The 16,310-nt window shown below is 50.4% G+C and overlaps 1 protein-coding gene across 3 annotated transcripts; it reads left to right on the forward strand.

The window, feature by feature from the left end:
- The first annotated feature begins 7,240 nt into the window (after positions 1-7,240).
- C1QTNF6 (C1q and TNF related 6) lies at positions 7,241-15,162 on the forward strand. 3 transcript variants are annotated; one of them, XM_030469309.1, is made up of 3 exons: positions 7,241-7,332; positions 11,169-11,406; positions 12,980-15,162. In XM_030469309.1, the coding sequence occupies exons 2-3, from the start codon at positions 11,175-11,177 to the stop codon at positions 13,525-13,527; spliced, it is 780 nt and encodes a 259-aa protein (XP_030325169.1). In that variant the 5' UTR covers positions 7,241-7,332; positions 11,169-11,174; the 3' UTR covers positions 13,528-15,162. The 3 variants fall into 3 exon arrangements, with proteins under 3 accessions (XP_030325169.1, XP_030325171.1, XP_008494067.1); XM_030469311.1 differs by lacking the exon at positions 7,241-7,332 and adding an exon at positions 8,688-8,793; XM_008495845.2 differs by lacking the exon at positions 7,241-7,332 and adding an exon at positions 10,211-10,384.
- The last annotated feature ends 1,148 nt before the right edge of the window (positions 15,163-16,310 follow it).

Raw genomic sequence — 16,310 nt, forward strand, 5'->3', positions numbered from 1 at the left:
CATGGACTCTGGAGATGACACTTAGGCTGATGAGACTTACCTAGGAGATCAAATGGGACATTAATTTCCTGAACTTCCTATTCTTCAAGGTTTTTCTGGGGCCTCTTCACCCTGGTGGGAGGTGTAACAAGGGTAGGGAAAAAGACAGGCATGGGCTGGAGGCAGGATTTCTTGTTATCTGAAGTGCCCTTTCCCTTTTCTTCTCCCTAAGCCTTCTTGTAAATAAACAAAAGCTTTCGGTTTTAAAACGCCAACTGTGCAGAATCAGTCTGCGTGTTAAGGGGACAGGGGTGCTGTAGATTTGGCTCTCCTGAGAATACACGATGTCTTATAGATAAGTCAGTCTCTGTATGGGGTAACATTTGGCTGGGATAGGAGATAAGGCCTATACCCGTAGAGAATGGGGACAGGGAGAAGATGGAGCTCGTGGGACCTGCAGTGTGTGAATTGATTTGTCTTATGGGAAATGATAGGGTATTTGGAGAAGAAATTATGTTTTTGCACATGTACAAGGGTGGCTTGTGAGAAAAAGTTTGCTCACAGGACTGTACATGAGTGAGAATGGCTGAACAGGGTCAGAGATTGAGGAGGCAGTGCTGCTGGGAGATGTACACGGGCTGGGCACTGAGGAAGTTTATGTATAAATGTGTTCATCGGGGGTATGAGTGTGATTTAAGTGTACACAGACATAGGTGAGAAAGTGTGTTTATGTCATTGTGGGCTGTCTTAAGTGTAGATGCAGTTGTGAAGACATAGAAGTTTATATAGAAGTGTGAGCACGCATGTGAATGCTTGGGCAAGCATGTGGGGGGGTGCGTGTTGCTGTGAGGGGTGGATGGGCACTTGCTTCTGAGCACCAGTTGTTGCAGAGTAGTTCTGTGCTGGCCCATCTTCAGGCAGAAGATGGGAGGAGGAGCAGTGTACAAGAGAGTGGTTGGGATGAAGGCATCTCCCTCTACTTTGGCTTCATTCCTGCAGGCTCTGCTAAATGTCTGTCACCACACCTTGAGCTTCTCCACAGATGCTGTTGCTAAGCTGCAGCCACCAAGAAGACTTTCATGCCAGATCTCCTGCCTATATCTGGGCACTTTTTTCCATGAATAATTTTGAGAAATGGAAAGAAGGGATCCACCAGGAGAAGACAAGCCTCAATGAGGTCAAGAAATGTTGGAGGAGGGTCAGTGATGACACCTGGCTGAGTGATGGAAAGGTATCTCATAGCTGGACTGTGAGAAGGCATAGGGTGGCAAAGAATGGCATGGGGCCTGGTGACCTGGGACAGAAGACAAAGTACGTGGACTAAGAAGCAAAACAAGCTGCTGCAGATGATGGGAACAGAATCACTTTATGAAGAAGCAAGAGACAAAGTCACCCAAAAGTGTTATAAGAAGAAGTGGAGGCCTCATAAGCATCAGGAGAACAGGAGTGCAGGACGTCTGTGTTCAGGAAAAAACCACAGCAGGACACCAAGTGATGAGATGTGTCCTAGGCAAGCCAGAGAGCAGAGAAAGTCTGGGAAGGGAATGCAAACATGATCAAACAAAAGACATTCAGCTGTGCTCTCAGCCAGTGGTAGAGCTATCACCTCCCTGGCAGGGGTGATGATTGTCCCTCCATACTCTTGTTTCATCTTTGAGTCTGGAATGATGATGCCAAACTGTCCATGCTGTAAGCTCAGCCTCAGGATCTGAACTACCAGGGATACCACACAGTTATTCCTTTGCTCTTTTTGCCAAGTGTCCTTGCTCCCCTGAACCTGGGCAGTCAGACATGCAGGAGCACTGGCTCATCTCATGGGGAAAAGAAAGTGCTTATTGGACAGTTTCCATCCTCTGCTACCTCTTCATATCTCCGTCTTCCGTCTATGCATCAGCTGCCCATACTGTGGGCCCCAGTAAGAAAAGCAGCCAAATTATTCATGGCTGTGAAATCTCTCTTTTTTGTTTGTTTGTTTGTGGTTTTATTGTTTTTGGTTTTTATTTTGTTTTGTGATTTTTTGGTTGAGGTTCTTTTGGGGTGAGGGGTGGGGGGGGGTGGGTTGTTTTTTTTTTGTGGTGGTGGTTTTGTTTGTGGTCTTTTTTTTTGTTTGATTTGGTTTGGTTTGGTTTGGTTTGGGGAGCTCCAGCAGCATCCACTGGAGAAGCACAGTCAAGAAATCCTAGCAGAATGAAAACGAACTGCAAAAACCTCCCACCTCTATATGGGGCAACAGGCAGTAGGAAGATTAAAAGGTTTGGCTACCAAGTGGTCAACTAGATGAACACCAGAGCACTTTAAGGGAGGGTCTGTGTTGCTTCTCTTGGAGTGAGGAGCAGGACAAGGTGAATCCTGGGCACCTGTAGGACCGAGGAGAAATGGTATTAGCTGGGGAGCACTGTTCATGGTTGATGACCAGGCAGTAAAGAAGGTATGTGACAGTGAACGAGGACCTTGCAGGAGGTAGCTCAGAAGGGTGAGGAGCAGGTATAGGAAAGGTTTTCCTTCTCCACAAAGTGGCTTATCCCCAGCTGCCATGGGGAGGCAGGGGAGTTCCCTGACTGCCAACATGCTTATCAGAGATGCTCTCCTTCACCACCAAATTGATCTGAGACTTCATCTTGGACACCTTTACAGCTCCATCTGCTGCACGTCACCACCCAAGAAACTCCACCGACTGTCTGGCTTCTTAAAATAGCTACACCTCTGAAGAGCCTGAGCATGGTGCAATACTAATGCTGAGCAAGTGCACTAAGGAGTCATAATTTTGATCCATGGAGTCTGAGCCCATTAGCAAGGCAGGTCTGCAGGGGAGCCTGCTGGGGAAAACAAAATGTTTTCCAGGGAGACCTGCAGAAAGCTGGAGATCTTTAGTTTAATCAGGAGTTTAAAAGAAAAGAGTCACAGGTATTGTATTTTTCTGTCTTGTGATTTCTTCTCCCCTCCTACGCTGCATCCTATTTTTCAGTGATAAACTGGGGGGAAAAAAGGGAGATGAACTGAAAATAAGACTGAGAGAAAGGGAAGAAAAGCTGGGGGTTTTGTCTGAAGTCATAAGGAAAAAATAAGCACTGCAAAATTCTACAAAGTCTCACCATTGATTTAAAGGCTGTTTTTCATAGGAACAGATGTTTGGAATGGCAGACGGTACCTCACTGCCTCCTGACCCCTGCTGCTGTCCTCAGCTCTGTCTTCCTCCTGGTGAACCCCCAGCTTTCTCCATGGTAATAGCATTAATCTGACTGCCCTTGTCATCCCTTTCCCTCTCCTAACTGTGATGTGGTTGACTCCGGGCAACCCAGAGGCCAGGAGGACCATGCGCAGTGGCTAAGTGAAATTCTGGCCATGCTCTGGGGGATTTGTTGCAGTCAGATACAGAAATGGATTTTTCTATTCTGGGTGCAGAGACAGGGAGATAAGGGCTCCATCAAGCCCTGTGCTGCACAGAAAGGTTTTATTCTTGTCACGTAGAGATCAGAGCTGCAAGACTAGAAAAGGCCGCAGTGATTTCAACAATGTTGTGCAATGCCTCTGCCCAGCAAATGTTTGCTCATAGAAGGGCTGTCAGAGGCACAGAGAGGCAATTCTGCCAGCTGCTCAGGGAGTTCATATGCAGACGTCAGAGTGCGCAAGAGCAGATATAGAGAGTCATATATATGTGATGTGTATGCACGCATGCAAATGAGTATTTATGTGGCTGCATGTGTGTATGTGTGGGTATATGTGACCATGCAAATGTATATAAATATATACATATATATATTCATATCTGTGGGTGCTTTGATTCAAATGTATCTATGTGTTCATGAGACCATATGTAGCCACCCACACAGATGCATGCATAACTTGGCATGAGTATTCATTCCTCTTGGCCTAAACATGAGCATAAGAACACAACACATGCAGCCCACACAGAGGCTTAAACAGGAAGATGCCAACTTGACCTTGCAACTGACACTGCCTCACCAAATGGGAACACCCAAGCACACTTCTGCCACTTCATCAGTGGCCTGGGGCAGCTTCAGACCCACCCAGTGGATCACTTCTGCTCTGCAAGGGATCTTCAGGAGAGAAACTGGAAGGACAGTGGATGGAGATTGGGAAGGGGTTCCATTGTGGGTAGGTGAGTGTGGGTTTCCAGGCTGTTACTAACACAGCTCACAATTAATGTCATTTGAAGCCGTTGTTAGGGAGCTGTTGTATTTGTCATCAGCAGGGAAACACTGCAGCTCAGCCCAGGCAACAGCAAAACCATCCAGACCACATTCTGCTTCAGCTACTACAGGACCATGGAACGAGGGGGTGTGGGGAAGGGTCAGGAAGCAGTTAATCAGTTGTTGAAATTGGGTGTCCAGCAGATAAAAGAGACAAGGAGATAGATGAAAGGGAAACACCCTTGAAAAGAAAATGCTCCTGGCTCTCCTGAGGATGCAGCAGAGAACTGAAGTGCTTTATCTGCTCGAACGAGTGGAAAACATGCAAATATTTGCTCATGAAAACTTGGTGTTCTTTGCCTTCCCAAGCATAAAATATGCAAACGCCACGCACAAGGCGGACTGCTCCCTCTGATCTCACACCTAAACCACGTCATGCACAGACACACGTACACACCCGGCACGTCAGTGCCACCAGTGAAAGATGCTCGCCCGTGCTGCAGCATGTCCTCCCCTCCTAGACGTGACAAACAGGGTGGCGAGAGAAGGAAGGATTTCTGCCTTGACTCATGAAGGCAGAGACTTGTTCTCGAAGGGACTTGTTCTCTGCTCCCTTCGGGGGGCTTGAACCGCAGCCGCTGCCAAGCTGACAGCAGGGGGGGAGAAGGGGGTTGGGATTTGCAGAGAAGACAAAGGAAAGTGAACCCAACCAAGTCACCCAAGCCGCTTGGTTGTGAGGCGGCGGTGCGGGGCGCGGGTGCTGCGCCGTGCGTCCTGCAGGGGGGAGTCGACAGCCGCCGGACGGGCTCCGGGAGGGGAACCGGGATGGCATCGGGCAGGGAACCGGGATGGGAGCCGGGCAGGCTGCAGCCGAGTCGTGCCCGCTTTGACGTCACACACCCGCTCTTTTTCCACCTAGAAATGTCCTGGATTTGAGGCAATGCTGTGCCCGGCGGGGATGCTGCAGGCATGGCCGATGCCCAGCACCCCGGCACGCCCTGCGGTGTGCTGGCTGCGGGAACGAGGAATCTTGTCGGGACTTTTGTCCCCTCTATGACACCGCTACCTTCTCGGAAATCCCATGTATTCACCATGCCGGTGGGGGGGCGTGGAGGTCCATGCAGAGCCCTCTGTTGGACCCTCAGAGCCATTGTAGCGACCGCAGGGCATCGCATGGTTTCGGCAGAGGGCTTGTTGCTGAACCGAACTTTGCTGCATGAGGCATCAAAAACCACTTGAGCCCTGTGCCTTGAACGTGGAGTGATGAACATGCTCAAGCCGGATCAAATGGCCAGAAAACGTGGCAGGACTCTTTCTCTGTTGACTGGATTTAGGGCCACTCGGAACAGTGGTACCAAGCAATAGTACCAGACGCCCCTGGTGTCAGTGTGGTCCCCTTAGTGGCACTAAAAATCACAGATCCAAGAGCTTCTGTGAGCTCTGCAACACCAGCTTTCCCCCCTCTTGCCACAAAGTCCTTTTTTCTTTGATGAGAAAGCTCATGGGTACCTCTGACAAAAAAATATTGTCTTAACCACTGTACAGCTTTCTCAGCATTCCTGTTCAGAGCTAAGATTCCCCCAAAGTAGTGACCTACTGAGAATAACTGCAGGCTTGGAGTTTGTGTAGGGGGGATAGCACAAGGGTAAAAACTTCTGGGTGGATATGGCGGGTGGGAGGAGGAGGCACTTGGAGGCATTCATTCAGATGCAGAGAAGCAGAAGGCAGCAGGCTGGGCTGAAGGTTATATTTAAGAACTGTCTCAAATAGGCTACAGTATCACCTAGTATCTCCCACCCAGCCAAGCTATTGGGCCTAGATGCTCAGAAGGCAGTGAAGTCTTCCTGGTTGCAGCAGGGTTAGAGCTTGTAGTCACATGCAGAATTTAGGGTGGGTAGTAGCACAGTCTCTAGTCTGAGTAGTCTTGCAGGCAGGGTCACAAAGTGGGGGTAGGAGGTGGGACAGTCATGTTGGAAAAGCCCCCTATGGAGAGAGGGGCAGCCTGGGTGATGCTCCCTTAGGTTCAAGGCATCTCCAGCTGACACAGATATCAGCAAGTCTCTGATAGACTATTCAGTTGTGTTTGGCAGACATGAGGTGTCTTGGACTAGCTTTGGGGGCAGTGGGAAGTGGGTGACAAGTTCCCACTTTCACGCTCAGTGCTGGAAACTGCCAAGTCTAGCAACACCTTGACTCTAGCAATGAGCACAGGTGAATGGCTCTTCCAGCTGCTCCTCAGCCACGTGGCATTTCGGCGATGTACAGAAAAAAATGTAGTGTCATTGCCAGGCCTTGATCTCTGTGTGACACAGTCCAGGCTACTGAGCTGCCTGCAGCAGAAATCCCTGCTGGCAGAAGTGCCCTCAAACTTGGCAGCAGCCTGCGGAAAGAGTTGTTCCTGGTTGGTCCAAGCCCCACATGGGCAGAAGTTATGAGAGAAATGTAGCCGTGCAGATGACATCCAATGGGCCTGCCCATGCTCAGAGACGTACGGCATATTCTAAGCCAGTAATTTCATACTGTGTTGGTGCTCTTGGGTAACAAGGGCTGGCTATTACACAAACTTTGTGCAAAGCTGCAGAGTGCACAGGCTGGAAAAGATCTGACTTCCCCGATTTGACTGCATCCTGATGCCCAGCAGTCCCCATGCAGACCCACTGGTGTTACAGAGTAACCTGGGGTCACCCCAAAATACCAAAGCATAAAAAACACACCGCCACCTTTCCATGTCCCAGGTGTCCCCCTCTTTGTCTGCAGGCAGAAAGAGCAAGCTGGAGGGACCCAGAGCAGTGACAGAGAAGAGGTGAGTGCGGAGCAGTGCTGCTCACCACTTCCCAGCAGTTGAAACTTGTGTGAGCTGTCTTTTCAAGAGCATCAACGGCAGTAGCTGCAAGCCTGAACTTTGCTTCCAGAAGGAATCAGCTGTTGAGCTAAGCAAATGCTGATGCTGTTCAGGGTGGGTGGAAGGAGGAAGGGAAGGAGGGAAGGAGAGCCAAGCTGACACGGGCCAGAGCAGAGGGGGGAGGCACTCACAAAGGCCTTCAGAGGCAGGATGGAAAAGACAGTAATTACATAAGAGCACTTGGCCAGCATCTGTCTGGAGTCAGCTGGGCCCCACCAGCCCTCCCTCCCCGTGCTGCTAACCAGGAGCAGCTGAGGATACAGATAACCCAGCGCTGGACCCCTCCAGAAGGGAGCGGAGGTAAGAGGTCCTCCACTTTCTTCTCACCCCCCCCTAACCCCCCCTCCCTGGCTTTCGATGTTTTTGGAGAGTGGGAGCAGAGGGGTGGGAAGAGAGGAAAGGGAAAGCAGCTGTGGTTGAGGAGAAGGAGCCAGGAAGGGAAGAGAAGGGGCTGTTTCTCTGCCTCTTGGTGGGGAGAATACCTTGGCTTGGGAGTATTTGGTGAGGGAGGAGGAGTGAAGAATGAGTACGTGGGTGCTAATGGGTGGGTGAGAGCATGTGCTGCAGAGCAGGGGGTCAGTATGTGCTGCAGGGGAGCTGAGCTGTACACAGGAGGTTGAAAGGGGAGGAAACATCAAAGTAATTTCCTTCCTTCAGTACCTGTGGCAGAAAGGGTTAATCGGATGGAGGTAGTCACTAGGGGACAGCCAGGCTTTGTCCTGCTACTATGCCCTGCAGGGGGGAGGGGGATGGGGAGGTGCAGGAGAAGGGAGGAAATGTAGAAGGAGGATGAAGCAGCTGCTTTTGAGCAGGGATTGTTGCAGTACAATCTGGCCAGAGCTTCCCTGGGCTGCCTCCAAGGCAGAGTATGCAACGAGGGAGAGGAAAGATTGCTAAGCATACGAGGTGCCTTCAGGCTTGGGTTACCCTTAAAAGCGTGGCTGGCACAGGTTTTTTTGGATAACATTCTCAAAACTTCTGCCTTTGAGCTTCTGGCCATGTGAGCCAAAATCTCTTGTTAATGGGGCTGTCCTGGCAAAATGCTGCTGGTACAGCCAGTCCCCTTCAAGGAGCGGGGAGATATTACCCTGCCAAAAGTGTCTTTATTGGCATAATCTGCTGCCCAGCTGGGCAATGCCACCAGCACAAGGCTTTGTTGGCTGGCTCCCCGTGGGTCCCTGTTCAGCTTAAACAAGACATTAAATACAAAGTTCTGCTCACTGTCCACTGTGGGCTGTTCTTGCAGTCAGATGAGAAAAAGGCAAAGGTCCCAGCCGACGAGGTTCTCTACAGAGTGCTTGTTTGGTTGTCAGCAGCTCAGGACTCCAGATGGAAAGGTGAGATGGAAATGAGGGCAATGACCTTCCCTGCTACCTGTTTCCCTTGGAGAGGCTGAGGAGGCCAGATGTAGGGCACAGAGCTGCAAAAGAGGGTAATGTCATGCTTGGAAATAAGCCAGACAGGAAAATCCGAGGGAGTGAGCCAGTGCAATAGCTTTGATGAGACAAAGAAGAACTCTGCCTTCACTGTTGGTCTCTGAGTTTTCATCCACCTCAGAAAATGTGTTGGTTTTCAACAATAGTACTGTCAACTGTCAACATCCCCAGAAGCAGCACGAAGGAGAAGAGAAGACAACACAACTGATCACGAAACCCCCTTGCTGTCAGCTGGCTCAATTAGCAAGAAGTGCTGCCCTAACCCTTCCCTCTCTCACTGTCCAAAAGGAGGAACTGAGGCACAGGCAGATGCAGGAGACTTGAGGTGGGTTTCATTGCACATCAGTGATGGAGCACAGCAAGAAAGTCACAGGCACAGCAGCTAATTTCTTGGTCTCTCTCCCACCCTGTCTGGGAGGCATGTTCACTCCAGATTCATTGAGCTGCAGCCTGACAGGCAGCCTGAGAATCTCTCCAGACCTCCCAGCCCCCTTTCCTCCCTTCCCCCCAGCTTGCAGCACATATTTTCCCAGAGTTTTCCGCTTGCTTCTCCAGTGGTGCTGGGGTCCTGCCAAACGCCAGCCACTTGCTGGGAAACGGGGCCTCCCATTCCCAAACCAAACAAACGGGAGAAGGAAAACAGAAAGAAAAAAGTCTCAAGCACACGTAGACATGCACAAAACCCTTTTCCCCTCAGAAGCCTTGGAGCCTTCTTGCAGCTTCTCCTAGAAATTGCAGGCACAGCGCTGACTCGGCACTTCTGGCCCCCCCAGAGCAGGAGAGCTGTTGACCATTCTTGCTTCAGCCTCCCAAAGATTCAGATGTGCACCCCACCGTGTGTAAGTTCCCAAAGCTGGTTTGATGAAGGATAAGACCCCCCCCCCCAAATCCTATAGTGTAAGAAAAGTCTTCTGTGTGTGCCCTCCACATGCCTTCCCACCGCAATGCCCTCATTGAGGGCACGTTGTACTCACTCCAACAGCCCAAGTACAACGTCAGCTTGGCGCCAGGCTGAGGCCAAAGATCATGGCCAGGGTTTGCTCCAGATCCTCAGCTTTGCTGCCGGGCAGCTTTCCAGGCACACCCCTCCTGTGCAAATTGATCAGCTGGGGACCTGACCTGGGGATGTGACCAGAGAATGACACAGACCTGACCTTAGGATGTGACCGGGGTTGATGACCATGTGCTGGAGTGTAAGGCTTGGGGCTCTGCCCAGGGAAAGGGGATGACCAGAGAGGGAAAAAATTATTCCTTTCCCACTTGGCAGATAAGTCTGCTAGGAATAGCGTGCCTGAAGCAAGAGCCTGCAATGAACTGCAGAAGAAACAATGCAGGAGAGAATGGAAAGTGAAGAAATTTGGGGAGTAAGAGTGGGACTGGCACACGTAGGGAGAGAGCATGGCTGTGCACGGGACAAGGAAGGGAGGGCAGAATTCTGCCCCATCCCACCTGAAGAAAGCCTCACCCTTCACCCATCCTGAGATGCTTGGGGTGGGACACTGCCCTGCTGCCTGCTCACGCTTTGTACAGTGCACAAACTGCTGCCTGCAGTTTTCTGAGCAGGGATAGGCTGTTAGGAAGCGAAAAGGCTTCCATCAACAACAAAAAAACCCACACCATAAAACGAACACAAAAACATACAGAAGGAAAAGGCACTACCTAGGAAAGAGTTAAAAAGGCGCTGAGGAAAACCAAGCCCGTTTGCAAGGGAGAGCGCCCAAAGCCAGGGAGAGAAAGGGAGGGAGAGAGGAGGGAGCAGGTCCAGCCCCGCTTTGCTGCGCCCAGCCAGCACTCAGCAGTGCCTGTGCCAAGAACCAGCTTTCTTAAAGCCATGGGCCCGGGGGCCGGCTGTGCAGGCGGAGGGGAGCCCGGCAGCAGCGGCTGGGAAGCAGGGAGGGGAGCCCGCAGCCTCCGGGGTGAGCTGCCGTGATGTGACGGGATGCAGGCGTAGGGAACGGGGAGCCGAGGAAGGGGCTTTCTCAGCTTGTTTGCTTGTCTGTCTTTCTGTAAGCGTCCTTCTCGGCAGGCTGCCTGCTCCCAGCTTCCCTTCCTTCACCCTCTGCGGTGGAGCAGCTCCCCTCCTGTCTGTCTGCAAAAGGCCTGGTGCTCCTCTAGGAGGAGAGGGACAGCCCTTTGGGAAGGAGTTGGGGTTTGGTTGAGAATACAGCTGGGCATTGGGAGGGGGGGGAGAGGGGCTGAGGCACAGAGAAGGGTTTGGTAGGGGGGAAGGAGAGGGATGAAGTTTGTAGCTGGAGGGTTGTTGGGTCAAACTCCTGTAAGAAGTTGATACCTAGTGGTATCTGGACTGGAGAAGTTTTTTACAGCTCTCCCTGCAGATTCAGCAGCCTACAAGAGTCTGCATTTTTTGCTAAAGGGGCTGTGTGGTTCACCATGTCTCCTTCTTCAATCCCAGACTGGGGACTGAATGCTCTAGTGGCTCCAGCGGTTTGCCTAGGGAAGGTCAAGCCCTCTTGGTCTGGGCAGAAGGACACAGAGCATCCTCTTGGGCCATGTGGTTGGTACTCAGATTGCAGCCCTGAGACTCCAGAGACTTCAAGCATCTAAACTCCCTCCACAGCACAATGCAATTTCACTCCACCCTTGGCTCCAAGCATAGAAAGCTGTTTTGTGGTGATCTCTGCACCATTCCGTGTCCTCCCCTTCTTATACCTCACTTGGTACTTCCTTGTATCTTCTCAGGTCACCATGGGCATAATTCACCTGTGCACACCCCTGGCCTTCCTCCTTCTCACTCTTGTTGTGCTTGGGGCACCCACTGATGAAGCCAGCCTCACAGAACCAGCCCGTGGTGCTTGCAAACGCTGCTGTGACCCACTGGACCCTTCCACAGATGCCCCACCACTCCCTCCCAGCCACCACCACTTGCCCTACCCAATGCCAGAGGTCCGTCCATATATCAACATCACTATACTGAAGGGTAAGTGTTTGTCTTGGCCCCAGGATGCCAAGGCCTGCTCAGGGACTGACTGGTAACACTGCAGTGAAGGTGACAGCTGGGCTGCTGGCATGATGGTTATGCTGACTGCAAGATGCCACCCTGAAGGGTATGTGCCCACACACACTGTGTTCAGAGCTTCAGCGTTTTGTGCTGTGACCAAGAGTAGCCTAGGGAGAAGGGAAGTCAGTCCATATTCATGATGTGACCTCAGTGTCTCAGGATGTTGCCTGCTACCAGCTCTTTCTCCCTGATAGCACAGGAGTGGCAGTAGGAGCCTCTTGCCATGCCAGGAGGGCACCTTCCTCACCTCAGACTTCCAGAGCCTGCAGTGCCCGAGTTCCAGAAGAAGCAGTTCTATCCAGCTGCAAAATAAGCAGGTTTGGAGGGTAGGCACTGGCATCTGTTAAGGCTCCATGGGTCACATGCATTTTGGAGCAGGAGGAGAACAAGGGAAGGCAGCAGTTATTGCAAGCACCTCCAGGCTCGTTCCACCCTGCTGGCTTGGATAACTGGAAAAGGCTCCCTATTTTAGACCAGCTCCTCCCTTCAGGGCTCTCCTTTTAACCTTTGCTGTGGGCAAAAGCCTGTTCCCAGCTGGATCCTACTCCAGTCCTTTATCGTTGTGGTTCCTCTGGGCTAGCTGGGCAGATGCTCCGCCTTCCCTGCCCAGCCTGGAAATAGCTGCAACCCATCAAAGCTCAGCAGTGTGCCTGGGAGAGACACAGGCCTGGACTGGAGTGGGCTGTTTCAGGGGGACCTGCAATCCTACACAGGGGGTGGAAACAGAGGGAAAGAGCACGGCACAGATTTGGGATGCTGTAGGTTGCGTTGGAGGCTGCTCTGGCCCCATCTCTTCTCTCTGTACACAAAGTACATTCTGCTGCTGCTCTCTCTCTGTATTGATGAATATTCCAGTGTGTGACAGGCAACATGCACAAACCCCAGGGCAGAACTGTAGTATTAATTATACAGTATGCCCAAAGGATGCCAATATTGTAAAAGTATCACTCCTCTAACTTGCATTTCACTATTTGCTTAGTCCAGCTTGGATCTTTTGCCTCTGGCCCATCCAGTTATCCCTCTCTAGTCATGTTCACCCACAGACATTTAGCACTTCTCCTTCTCCAGCCTACAGCAAAACAGTGTGCACACTACATAGAGAATTAGGTCAAAGAAGAGGGGTGTAGGATACACATGGTCTGTGGTGGAGGTAAAGGAATGTGGAAAGGGAGGAAGAAGTCAAGGGTCTCAGTGGTACTTTGCACTGCTGGACTCCCACTCAGGCTGAGGTCTCCAAGGGACAGGTCCTAGTGCTTCCAGCAAGGCCATAACATGTGAGGAGCAGAAGGTTCATAAAAGATCCCAGTTGTACTCAGAGCTATGTTAACTCCTTTCCCATGAAACACAATGATTTTGTGACCTTCAGGAACTTTCCTTCTTCTGGCATTGCCCCATCCTTGTACAATCCTTTGCTTCCTTATTAGGCTTTCTCACCACCAACTCCACCTCTCTGGTGTCACACAGGAGTTTTGTCCTCTGCTTTGTCTTGTAGGAGAGAAAGGAGACCGGGGAGAGCCTGGAATGCCAGGGAAATGGGGCAAAGAAGGACCACGAGGCGAACGAGGTGCCCAGGGCCAGAAAGGCAGTAAAGGACAGATGGGCACAGCTGGAGAACCCTGCAAGCATCAGTATGCTGCATTCTCTGTTGGTCGCAAGAAAGCACTGCACAGCAGTGAGGGCTTCCAGGTCTTGATCTTTGACACTGTCTTTGTCAACCTCTATAGCCACTTCGACATGTTCAATGGTAAATTCTACTGCTATGTAGGTGGACTTTACTATTTCAGTCTCAATGTCCACACCTGGAACTTCAAGGAGACCTACATGCACATCATGCACAATGAAGAAGAGGCAGTCATCTTATATGCCCAACCCAGTGACCGTAGCATCATGCAGAGCCAGAGCCTCATGCTGGAGCTCCAGGAAAAGGATGAGATCTGGGTGAGGCTCTACAAGCGGGAGCGGGAGAATGCCATTTACAGTGATGATGTTGATGTGTACATCACCTTCAATGGGTACCTGATCAAGCCCAGCCTTGACTAACTCCACACCTCCCCCCTGGGGCCTCTTTGGCCTTTTCCTTCTTCCTCTCTCTCTCTTTACTGCCCGCAACCACTGCAAATCACTTGGAAATGGACCTGTGAAATCTCAGGCACTGAGTGTGAAAATTGCCACGCTGGCTCCCACCTCACGCTCTCTTGTAGCCAGGCCTATATCTGTCCACTTACAGCATGACACTACCATCTCTTGGCCCCTCACCTCATGACCCCAGCATAGGTTATTGGCTTCTTCTAAATCTAAATCTAAATGAGCTGTGTCTGGAATTTAGGGTCCTAGAGCAGGAGAAAAGCCAAAGTGCTGCTCTTGGAGGTGTGTCCCTCCTTGGCAATTTATACCCAAAGGACTCCTGTAGAAAGGGCTAGAAAATCCCAACTGCCCAGGTGCATCCTGGTTCCTCTTCCTCCCAATGAGACGTGCCAGCTTTGCAGCCTGCAACATGCCATTAATGTCACCTCTCAAACGGGTAGTCTGGAGAGTAGACTGGAGTCTGATGGCTTCCAGTGGCATAAGGAAGATGGAGGATGGTGAGAGACAATACTGCCTTTCCAAAAAGGGAGCTGTTGACCTCATGAATTATATCATTGACTTTCCTTAGACACTTTCCTGGGTCATAGTGACCAAGTTGGCTGTAAAATTTAGGCCTGGTGAGACTGACCTCTTCTCTCACAGCTCTAGCTCTTTGAAGACATGAAAGGCCAGACACTCAGTGAGTATCTCCAGAGGCATCTTCCATTGAATCAGTAGAGCCCACCAGTCTATTCCCACTATGAGGTATAAATTCAGAATGAGAGAGAGAGAGACGCCTCCCAAACCTCCCCTGGGGTGCTACTCAGTCTCAGTCCCCCAGCTGTGGGAAACCAGTCCAGATAGTGACCCTGAATCTGCTCTCCTCTTTGGCCCTTCCACTGGTATCAGCAGTTATCCCTAGCATTAGCTGATGTGAGGGGGGAGCCAGACCCTGGCTCCTGCTTGCCATTACCTTGTCCTCCTGAAGGTGGTTCTCCCACATTGGTATTGAGAGACCACTATGTCAGGACCTGAGCGGGAAGCTGTAAGGGCAGTCAGTCACAGTTTTGTCAGTTCCAGCTCTGGGCAAGTTGGCATCTCTTTGCCTCTGTGAAAAGACATAGAGGTGTGTCGCAGTTCGGTGCTGACAGTCTGAGGCTGTACTGCCTCAGAGGTGACACTGCCCCAGGCTTACAAGCTTCCCTGCCATGTGGTCTGTGCCTTTTTCTGGCAAACTCACCAGAGCAACTGAGAAATGCATGTGGCTAAAACAAATCCTTGCTCTTCTTGACAGGTTGGAGATGTCACGGTGGGAAAGGAATGCCAGTGGTAGGGTTTTTAGTACCATTTGTACTGGGCTCACACCGCTCTTGCTCACATCCCTCTGGGATTCCAACAGTCCTGAGAGGAGCAGATGAGGCTGACTCAGTACTTTGGGAAATCTACTTCCACATGTTGTGATGCTCGCAGAAAGAACAGTGCCAGGAGTTGTCTCTTTTTTGAGTCTCAGGACAGGACAAGCAGGAGAAATTCTATTTCTCCTCTGCCCATCACTGTTAATGAAGTCTTCTAATTTACAGAACTTCTGAGGTCCCATAATTAGCCATGGTCTCTGCCTATAGCATCTGGGACTATTAGAGCTCTCTAACAGGAGATACACATCATTTCACAGGACTAGGCCCAGTACACTCAGCACAGGATAGCAAAGGCACAGGGACCCAGGCTAAATATTAAAAAAAAAGAACTTGAGAGAATTGCAGGACAGTTTCTCTCTGTTTACTCACCTGCTCTGCTTTACTAAGGAAGCTGTACAGACTGGAATGAGTTTCAGGTACTTTCCGGGTGGACCTGGATCCTCCTCACCATTGTCACTGAGGCAATGGGTATAAAAACGAAGTTTTACAGAGGCAAAGCTGGGTTTTTCCCAGGGAAATATTTGATGATGGCATCATGGGAACTAAAGGAGACTGTGAAAGTCTTCCCCTCCCTTAGCAGGTCAAGCATGTGGAATTGCTCAGAGGAACAATTTCAAGCAGTAGAGAGGAAGCAGCATTCTGGAGGTGATGCTCAGGAACTGAATCCCTTTCTCTCTTCCTCAACAGGCTGCAAATCCAGATAGTGTCTATTTGCAGTGTAGAGTGCCCCTGCACCTCCCTGAAGATAAGCAAGCATCTCTAACACTAAATATCTCCAGAAAAAAATTTCCTTCTTCCTTCTTTTCCATTTGGTGTTTGAATGCACCAATGGGTAAGCAGCCAGACAGTGCCTGATGCACATGAGAGAGGAGGGCAGGGAGAACCAAAGGGTATGTTCAACAGGCTTCTTGGTGCTAAAAAAGAGGGCAATCCCTTGGTGCTAAATCAGATTTCAGGAGTTTGGGTGCTTTCTGGAAGGTGTAGTAGGCTGAGTTGCAATGTACTGTGGAATTAATGGTGCTCTATGTTACAAAACCAAACAAACTCTGAAAACTTTTGTATATATATTATTTTCAGTGGTATTAAACTTTTTCCCTGGTTGTTTTGCACTTAGGTTTGTTTTTTCCTCCCAACTCATTCCTTTTAGCTCTTGTTATTGCCAAATAGTGCAATAGAAAAGACACTGACTCAAAAAGAAACGGGTCCAAACTCAGGTCTGAAACTTTGCTGGGCAATCTTCTGCAGTCTTCTATCGGTTTCCTTTGTGGAGAACCACAACCTTAAAGTTTTATAATACTTTGACACACTTCTAATTAGAACAATTCTGTATTCTGGTAAAGCCTT

This window comes from Calypte anna, chromosome 1, assembly GCF_003957555.1.
Source record: "Calypte anna isolate BGI_N300 chromosome 1, bCalAnn1_v1.p, whole genome shotgun sequence".
NCBI classification, from domain to species: Eukaryota; Metazoa; Chordata; class Aves; order Apodiformes; family Trochilidae; genus Calypte; species Calypte anna.